At 32.9% G+C, this 10,377-nt stretch overlaps 1 protein-coding gene across 1 annotated transcript; it reads left to right on the forward strand.

Moving 5' to 3' along the window:
• The first annotated feature begins 4,034 nt into the window (after positions 1-4,034).
• LOC109797061 (GPI transamidase component Gpi16 subunit family protein) lies at positions 4,035-10,165 on the forward strand. The gene is made up of 5 exons (XM_020356964.3): positions 4,035-4,438; positions 6,820-8,067; positions 8,652-8,798; positions 8,887-9,067; positions 9,792-10,165. The coding sequence occupies exons 1-5, from the start codon at positions 4,217-4,219 to the stop codon at positions 9,977-9,979; spliced, it is 1,986 nt and encodes a 661-aa protein (XP_020212553.1). The 5' UTR covers positions 4,035-4,216; the 3' UTR covers positions 9,980-10,165.
• The last annotated feature ends 212 nt before the right edge of the window (positions 10,166-10,377 follow it).

Consider the following 10,377-nt stretch of genomic DNA (forward strand, 5'->3'; position numbering starts at 1 on the left):
GTAATATTAATTATTTTTTTTAAAGTCATCCTTAACTCTTCTATCTCACACATGTACATTCTTTAAATTCCTCTTATTATGGTCTCTTTTTAAGTTCAATATTGTCAACTACAACACATACTGAACATCCCAAGTTTTCATTACAACTAAGTCTTTTCAAGCTTACCAACATACAAGGTTGAGAGGTTTTACAAGTCACTAGTACAAAAAAGGTAATTTACGTCAGTTTTTTTAAGCTTTTTACGTCAGAAAAAAGTCTAACGTTAATGCGGGAGACGTAAATTTACGTCAATTTTCAAAACTGACGTAAATTTACATCGAACATTACCAAGGTCCGACGTAAAAAGTAGTAAATAAATAATAAATAAAAAAACATAACGAGTGCAAGCAGAACGACCCGTTCTGTTTGGAGAACGGGCCGTTTTGCATGGAGAACGGCCCATTCTGCATGGAGAACGGGTCGTTCTTCTTGGAGAACGAGCCGTTTTGCTTGATAGAACAACCCAGAAGAAAGGGCCAACAACCCAAACAAATAGAACAACCAAAAAATCGAATAGAACAGATAGCCACAATAGCAATGCGAAGCAAAAATGTGTTAGTGAAACCCTGATTCATACCTGATAAGCTGCAACAGTGTGCGAATGAGTAACGAAGAGTTCACCCCACTTTGTAGAAGATAAAAAAAATGATTCAACAACAAAGGAGAGGGAGAGGGTTTATAGAGGAAAATCTAGAAAAGTGATGATGAGATCCGAGTGAGTGAATGCGTGCGGGTGTACCTCCCACTCTCTTATTCGCTTTCGCATCTTTTTTTTACATCAGACTTGGTAGGGGCCGACGTAAAATGTAAAATCTATGTCAGACACAACGTACATTCGACGTAGATTTTACATTTTACGTCGGTCCCTACCAGGTCCGACGTAAAAGAGTTCACAAAAATGTCACCGCGTCTTTTTTACGTCAGATTTTAGTGTGTTCGACGTTAAAGAGGTGACGTAATATAATAATTTTCCACTAGTGAGTGTTGAACTCACTAGGTGAAGATGTGAAAGTTATAAACACTTCGAGATCATTCAACACTCATTAACACTAAGGTTGCAAAGAGTATTAGGATCATTTACTAAAAATGTCTACTCAAGGTGAATTGAGTTGGGTATGTATGATAGTTTGGACTATATATTGTTAGCACTTTTCTTCTCGTGGTCCCTATGCTTGTCTCATTTTCAATCACTTTGCACAATTTATTTTTTCTTCAAGAAAAGGTCTCCTTATAAAGGCACCAAAAAGAGAGATTGAGGGAGAAAGCTTTAGGGAAGAGAAACCATAAGAAATGCATTTTCTTGGGGTTTTGACCGTGGGTAATGCCAAAAATAACTCCTACTAACTCCATATTTTCTTGTAGTGGCAAAACAACTTGTTCAGATTGCTTTATGCATCCTTTTAAAAGGTACAACATGTGCAATATATCCTATAGTACCATGTAGGAGAGAGGGCTTTGCAACAATTGCATTGTGCAGATTGGTTATATGTTGAATAACATAAGTGGATAAACACATACAATATACCCCTTTTGATTTTACCAAAAAAAGGTAAAGTCAAGCATTGCATAAGACAAAATAACTATCACTATTCTTTCCTTTAATAATGTGAATTTGTTATTGGCATAAAACATCATATAAATATATTCATATATATAATTAAGAGATGAACATATAAGGCATATTAGCTAGAAGCAATACTTGGTAACAAAAATACATAGGTATAATATACTCTTTTGTTTTTACTTAAAAGAAGTAAAGTCAAGGCATGTCTTGCATAAGACAAAATAACTGGCGCTGTTCTTTTTCTTAAATAATATGTATTTGTTATTGGCACAAAACACCACATAAATATTTTCATGTATAATTAATAGATCAACATATAAGGCATGTCAACTAGAAGCAATACTTAGTACCAAAACAACATTGGTACACTAGACGGTTGGCTGCATGACAACTTTTTATAAAAACGTTGACTTGACACTTGTTTTTCTTTTGAGTTAAACCATCTAAAATTTTATGTATTGAGACTCTTAGTAGAAATTTTTAATGCCTATTGTTATCATCGAAGTTGTGGAAGAACATATGCACAAAGTTTTGATGATGCTAAAGCATTGTAGAAAATAAAAGGTCAAGTTAAAGCAAGTTGATCAAGAAACAAGATCTCAAGAATTAACTAGATAAGTCTTGTCAACTTAGCTAAATATATAAAAGGAACTTTTAGAAATTGCAAAGTTTACTTGGCCATTAAAACTAGGATTCCAAGAAAACCTCAATTTAATCTTTTTGAATATAAGAGTAAGTTTTTATATGTTTTTTTGAAAAGAAAGTAAAAAGAGTGTTCAAAAAGATTTTACAAAAATATTTTTGACTGAAAATTAGAAGTATTGTAAGAATTACAAGAATAGTGAAAATCTCAAGTTGGAGATTTGAGGACTGGACATAGGCAGGATTGGCTGAACCAGTATAAAATGAGTTTGCAATTCCTTTTTCCCTACACTTTTAATTACTTGTTATTAATTGTGTTTGAGTAGTTTGCATCATCAATCTTTACATACAAATTTGTCTAAGGAATTGAATTTATAAGAAAGTATTTCTAAAAACTCATAAATGAAGAAAAATTGGTAAACTTAATTCACCCCCCTCTTATGTTATATGAGACTACTTGTCTAACAGAAGTCTTTAGGAGATATAAGATTTCCATGTCTTTAGTTTGAACATGAACGAGTTTTAATTTGAGTCCCTTTAAAGTTTCTTCTTTGTTTTTCATCTTTTTAAATTTGTAAACAATATTTTTTATTTTTAAAATGAACAAATTTTGGTTTTGGTTTTTGTAAAATATTTTTCCTTGATTTCCACGCCTCTAAAATCTAAAGTTACTATTTTTGGTCTTCAATAATTATTTTAGGGTAGTTAAATAACATTTATTTTGAGGATTAACAAAAAAAAAAAAAAAGCAAATTGTTCACATATTGGTAAAGACTAAACACAATGGTTCTAAATTTTAGAGAAATAAAAAATAAATATTTTTTAAGAATAAAATAAAAATTGTTTATTTTATAGAAATTAAAAAAATATTTGAGCTTTTTTTTATTAATTATAATGTTATAAATACATATTATTTATTATATGATACATATATTCAATAATAAATATATTAATATTATATTGTTTATTTAGCTGAAAAACACGTAATGAATAAAAAAATTTATATTTATTTGATAAAAAATAGAGAATATTTTTTTTTTGTGTGGAAACACGTGTATAGGAGTGGGAATTCAAGAAAAATCACTATCATTTTTTTTTATAGAAATCCATGTATTTTTCATGAGAGATAATATTCAAGTAAAATCACTGTGATATGTAAAATACATAATGCAATATTAATTTACCTATTATTTAATATATATAATAAATAACATAAATGTATAATATTAAAACAAATAATATAACTTTAGTGATGTATTAAAAATTTGAAAAAAAATGAAGTTAAAAAGATAAAAAAAGATTACATGTCTATATTTATTGTTTAAAAATGTATCAAATATTAATTTACTAATTTTATTTCATTTTATTGAAAAATTAATTAATTATTAATTTAAAATAAATTTTAATATTAAATAAATTTTAGAAAAATAAACTCACTAAATGATATTATAATTATTATAGTGTTTATTTTATAATTCGAAAAGACAGAGAATCTATTAATTTATAAAATAAAACTTATAGTAAGAATTTCTACATCAGTAATTTATTAATATTAAAGTGTCATCCCATCGATTCATGTTAAAATGTAAAAATCAACCATCAGGTATCTTTGAGAGACAGAAAAAGTAAGAAAAAGGAATATGATGAAAATAATAAATTACTGAGTAAAAATAATTAGGAAATGTTTAAAAAAAATGATGGGGGTGAAGAGTAAAACGGGGTTACAGATAGCAAACCCGGGCCCAAATGTTGTTGTCCTCCAACTTCAAGGTGGCTTAGGCCCAAAAGGAGATCAGAACTGGCGAACGATTTCTGAAACGAGGAAGGGGCGCACTGCGCACACACACACGCACACTGGAAGTGCGTTTCCAATTTCCATGGCGGAATCTCTGTAGCAACAAGCAGGCACATACACATACACATACAGTGTCTCAGTGCGCATTTCCAAAGGTAGCAACGCCACCGAATCAATGGCTCTTCCTCTGAAAGCGACTTTCGCTCTCTCTCTTCTCTTCCTCTTCTCTCTGATGTTGGCCGCATCAGCAGAAGAAGAGTTCTCGGAGGAGTTGCTGCTGAAGCCCTTGCCCGATCGCAAGATTCTCGCGCACTTTCACTTCCGAAACGAAGCTCCTCTCGCCGCCGATTCGTTCGCTCGTCACCACCACCTCTTCCCCAAATCTATTTCTCAGCTGGTCTGTACTTTTTTTAGGGTTTTGTTTTGTGAATGGAACAGTATGAGACGGGTTTAATAGTTTAAATGCGTGGAGTTTGGTGCTTTTCATTTCTAATTTTTCAGTAGATTTGGATGAGTTCTGCCGTTGTTAAAATTTTCTTTATAATGTGGATGAAACTTTTTATGTGTTTTATTTTATATTCGGGGATGGATATGAGGATCGGTAAGTGATATCTGTGGATATTTTTGTGTGAGCTAAGGGTCTTTTTGAATAAATTTCTCAGTAAGCACTTCCAGGAGAGAAAAATAGGAAGGACAAATGAAACAAACTTCTTCATATGCTAAAATTAGTTTATGCAGAAGTTAATTTGTAGAAGCTTTCTTCGGTTAGCTTCTTCAAAATTTTATTTTTAAAGTATGCATGAGTAAATTTTAGTTTATATTGAAGTTTATTTCATTTTTCTTTATTATTTTTCTCTCCAATAAGGGCTCTTGGAGAAATATACCTTGGCAGGCCATAAATTTGGAGAAATAATAACTTTTTTTTGTGAACAGCCTTTTTAAAAATAAAAATGCTTGTTTTGACTTCTAAGAAATTTTGCTATTTTAAGTAAAAAGGATGTTTGACAGAATGTAGCAAGTGGGTGCAGAGTTTGGCAGAATGCATTTGGCTATTTTTGTTGCTATATTCGTATCAGGCAATAACATGTGGGTTGCATGGGTACTGAATTGATTTGTTATTATGCAAATGAGTGATCTCTTGGGAAAGAGAGTTAAATGTTGTGTACATGACCTCATTTTCCATGTTTAGTTGTGACCCGCAATGTGCTATATGAGCTTTTCTATGAGCATTAGTCTGCTTGTAAGATCATTTCATCTTCAACTCATTTTTAATATTTGATTAAAGATATAAGATAGAGTTGGGCAAACATAGGGTGATTGCTCTAAACTGAACTGCCAATCTAAGTGCCGTATTATCAGTAAAGGGATGAATAGTGACTATTTCTACAATAATTGGTGTGGCTTTTGTGGCCTTGCTCACACACATTATGCACGGCAATATTCATCGTGACTTTGAGTAGATCTGAAACATTTACAGAATGTTATGATAATGCAAAAATTGTTGAATTTTGATTTATAAAGTTTTCCAGATATAAGAGAAGTTGACTAATTAAAGGTACAAGATGTTTGGCATTGTTATCTTGCATGTGCAACAACTCATTGGTTCACATGTAATTTATCCTAAGATTTGTGTTTAGAAGTGTATATGGCTGCTGCAAGTTTCTATAGTTATAGTTGTTTTATTTTATTTTAAATAAATACTTATTAGAAATTAATTAAACAAGGGAGAGAGAAAATGAGAGACTTATTACATGCTGATGCGGTATCTGTAGCTCTCTCTGTTTTGCTGCAACATGATATTTGTTGATATAAAACACTTTACAAAACAAACTGTGATTCAATAATTAGTTTCAGCATGCTTTTCTGGTATAAAACAGAAGTTTCAGTATTTGGCTTTTTTGCTTTCATTGCACTGTATTGCTTGCTATCATGAATTGATCAAATCAGGAAAAAAAATTGTAGATTTGAATTTAGTCATTATTTTCTACATGTTTGAATGGTTCATAGTTCCATGGGTGTTAAATGAAACATTGATGTTTTAGTGCCCCAAAAATATAATGTCAAGCACTGCTACCTACTATAATGGTGCATCTTTTTTAACTAATTAAGATGATAATTCCCTGTCATCCATCCACTTGTGATTCATTTACGCAAAAGTATCACTAATCAGACCTTTTGGAGTAGCAGTGGTACAATGAGGACAAATGCAGGATGCTATTATATGCTAGAGTCTGAAATGTTCTCATTTAAATGTGTCATTTCATAGAAGAACAAAGACTAGTGCAGTTTTCTTAGAGCAAACCAATATACATAAGTTCAGGGCCAAATGTCTGTTCTTTTCAATTTTTATCTTCACCATTCCGGTGTTTTAGGAATATTATCTTCTGTTGCATTTTATCCCACTTAAAAAGATGTGTTGAGGAAGGCAAATATTTGTTTTTCTAACATATTATATATTCACAATAAGAACAAAAGCTTTTTCCTGCTATAAGTTTTTAAGGAAGTCCTCTATATGCCATCAAATACAAATGGACCTTATGGATTCCACTATTTCTATAGTTTTTAAGGAAGTCCTCTATATGCCATCAAATACTAATGGACCTTATGGATTCCACTATTTCTATAGTTTTAGTCAGATTTTCTTTGCTTACACTTTAGTTTTTTCCTCTTTTACTGAGGTTGTAGCAGCAAGATTGTATAATTTTGTTACATTCTGGTAGCTTGTAATGTGTTTTCCTGAATATACTAGTAACATACAGATTAGTGTTGAATGGACAGGTTCAGAAGTTTCATATTAAAGCAATGGAGTTATCTTTTACACAAGGTCGATGGAACTACGAAAGATGGGGTGGATTTGATCCAATATCAAGCCACAATGCAAAGCCTCCAGGAGTTGAATTGTGGGCAGTTTTTGATGTCCCTCAACATCAGGTTGATGCTTCTTGGAAAAATTTAACCCATTCACTATCAGGTCTGTTTTGTGCTTCAATCAACTTCCTGGAGTCTTCTACCTCTTATTCTGCTCCTGAATGGGCATTTCAATCAGCTTTGGGCAGTTTAAGATATGGTACACTGCCACGGGAAGCTGTCTGCACTGAGAATCTTACTCCCTGGTTGAAACTCCTTCCTTGTCGAGATAAAGCTGGACTCTCTTCCTTAATGGATAGACCATCTATTTACAGAAGCTTTTACCACTCTCAGCGGTTGCACTTGATCATGCCCACAGCTGTTTCAGATGGGTCAAAATCAGGAATTATTCTAGAACAAACACTTACAGTTGTACTTCAGCCTAATAATCAGAAAGCTAGTATGAACCATGTCGGCGAAACAAAGATACAACCAAGCTGGTCCCTGAGTTCAATATTTGGAAGAAAAATCAGTGGAAGATGCGTACTTGCTAAGTTGAGTAATATTTACCTTCATTTTGAGAGAGGTCTAGTCACTCAACTTGATAATCTCCAGAAGAAAAGTTCTAAATTTGCTGCTAATGACACAGGTCCTGAAGCTTTTAGAGGGAATGCTGGCTTTGAATTATCTGTTACTCCTGAAAGGGTGCATACAGAACTGGAAAAGAGCTCCTCAGTTCTGTATGAGTATCCAATCAAAGAATACAAGGAAATTGAACAATTTGACTTAGGCCTAACGTGGAAACATCCGGTTGTTTGGTCCAGCTCACATGCACCTTTATATGCCAGTAGATTTTTGATGGGAAGTGGAAATGAAAGGGGTGCTATTGCAATATCCTTGAAATCGACAGAAATGACCAAGGGCCTTGTTTCAGCCAATAATGTTGAAGAGAGGTGTAAATTGCAAGTTAATGTTCTCCAAATTGTGCCTTGGTATGTTAAGGTATATTATCATACTTTGCAATTATTAGTTGATGAAAGGCCTCAAGTACTCGCAGATTTTGTTGAGAGAATGCGAGTTTCACCTTCTGAAGACAAAGTATCACCAGGGGTAATGGAGCTGGTCCTCCAATTTCCTTGTGAAATGAAGTCAGCTGTATTAAGTATAGAGTTTGATAAGGTTTGCTCCAATTCTTATTTCCATTCATAGTTCTTTTTCCTCTCAAATATTTGCTTCACTTTTTTTTTTTTTTTTTGATATTGTTAATGTTAGTGAACTACCTCAAAAATCATAATAAGGAACACATTATCTTATATGAAAGTAAGACTGCCGTTGATATTATATGAAGTAGGATGAATCATATGAAATATCAATTTGGTTTATGTTTATAACATTTTAAAAGTAGCTATGGAAGTCAACTGAGCCAGGTCTAACACTGGTTCTGCTTGAGTAAAGGTGATCTACCTATTTAGCTCACAGGTCTACCCTAAAATGACCAGTACAGTAAAACACCAGCCCACTTAACCCTTTCTCTTTCTGGCAGCTATGCTCAAATTGCCCTGGCTGATCTGTTTAATTATATAGCGTGCAAATATGTCACCGCAGCATAAAAATTGACAGTTGTTTGTGGTTTTATAAATGTGGCACTGGAAGCTACCTTATGCAATTTGTTTACTGTAGATTGTTTTATGATGGATGAATGGGAAATTGGTTTCTACTTCATATCAAATTGGATTTTGACATGCTTTTGTTGGTCTGCATAGGGCTTCTTGCACATTGATGAATACCCCCCAGATGCTAATCAAGGATTTGACATTCCATCGGCCATAATAAGCTTTCCTGACTTCCATGCTGGTTTGCAATTTTGTGAAAAATCTCAAAGCAAGTCACCACTGTTGTCTAAATTACAGGTTATTTGGATCCGCACTCTCTGCTCATAACTCTTAAACGTATAATATTCCTTGTTCATGCTTTTAACTGCCTGGATCTATAATGTAGGAAAGGAGTCCTGTTCTCTCGTACACAGAAGTTTTACTTGTACCCTTGACAACTCCTGATTTCAGTATGCCATACAATGTCATCACAATTACATGCACAGTTTTTGCGTTGTATTTTGGATCTTTGCTAAATGTTCTCCGAAGACGTGTTGGGGAGGAGGAAAGACTTTTGAAAAACAAAGGTAAAGCTAAGCTTTTGTAGCATCAGCATCCTGGGACGCAAGTAATTGAGTAATTCAATTCTGTACAATGAGTAAATCCCCAAGCATGGTGCTTTCGTAATTAATAAAACATTCTTACCTTAATATTCATAAAAAAGAAAGCATCCTCATCTCACCTTTTAAGATTCACTTTGTTCTCTCTTTGCGTTAGTTTTCCAGATTATTGCCTAATTTCTTCACTGGTATTTATGATTGCATGCAGTTATGACAAACTAGACATGAATATTCGATATCAAACTAAAAAAATGGAAAATAACTCATTTAAAGTTTCTCTTGAAGTAACTTGATAGAGGGAATCAAGTTATTCTCTATCCTTATCTTTTATTTTCTTTTAATCTAATAGTCAAAGATGTGTTATTTGTTAGATTGAGAAAATAAAAAGTGAAGATGGAGAGTAAGTCTTTTAATGTTCCTCTAGAAATAACTTCATCCATCCTCTCTTTCTCTCTCTCTCTCTCTCTCTCTCTCTGTATATATATATATATATATACACACACACACACAGAGAACTTTGGTGTAGTAGATTTAATCTAAATTTGATCTTTAAGAGTAACATGTACTTTATATCATTCACTATTGTTTAAAGGCCTAGTTTTATGCATTATTGCTCCCGGCTTTCCCTTTCATTTATTTGGTTTAAGTATTCTTATTTAGTTTCTAACGTCTTGTACTTTTCTACCTGTAGATGCAAAAAAAGCTGTGTTCCTCCGTCGGATGCTAAATAAATTATCTGCCAAACTTAGAGGTAGACCTTCGGAATCGACTCCATCCCCTCCATCATCGTCATCATCACCCTTTGTTAGTCCAAAATTGATTCTTAGAGTACTAATGGTAGCAGGAATTGCCGTTGCATGGCAATACTACTCTCAATGATATCTTCCAATCAGGTAGTTTTACATGTACTATATTGTAATGTAATTGCACATATTTTATGTACGATACAAATTACAAACCTTCCACTGTTAGATGTGCTTGCTTTCATGTTCTTTTTCTAATTCATCAAAACAGTACATGTACACGAGCAAATTGATTGAAAAAAAAACAATTTTGTCCATCTGATTTTACATTTTAACTAATATAAATTGCAATACCATCTGCCTTAATTCCTCCTATAAACAACCTAGAAACGAGGCACTGCTGTCCTTTACCGTACATTTAATATCCGTTTTATAACAACTATCTTACATTCATTGTTCTTTGCACTGGTAAACCGAGCAAGCCAATTAAAAAAATGTAGTTTTAGTTTTACTGTGAAATGAAGTTCAAAATGA

Source organism: Cajanus cajan, chromosome 3 (assembly GCF_000230855.2).
Source record: "Cajanus cajan strain Asha chromosome 3, NIPB_CcT2T_4, whole genome shotgun sequence".
NCBI lineage: Eukaryota > Viridiplantae > Streptophyta > Magnoliopsida > Fabales > Fabaceae > Cajanus > Cajanus cajan.

Coding starts and splice junctions, on each gene's coding strand:
- LOC109797061 (XM_020356964.3), top strand. CDS start 4,217: ATGGCTCTTCCTCTGAAAGCGACTTTCGCTCTCTCTCTTCTCTTCCTC. Junction 8,799..8,886: donor CACTGTTGTCTAAATTACAG/GTTATTTGGATC, acceptor TCTATAATGTAG/GAAAGGAGTCCTGTTCTCTC. Junction 9,068..9,791: donor AAGACTTTTGAAAAACAAAG/GTAAAGCTAAGC, acceptor TTCTACCTGTAG/ATGCAAAAAAAGCTGTGTTC.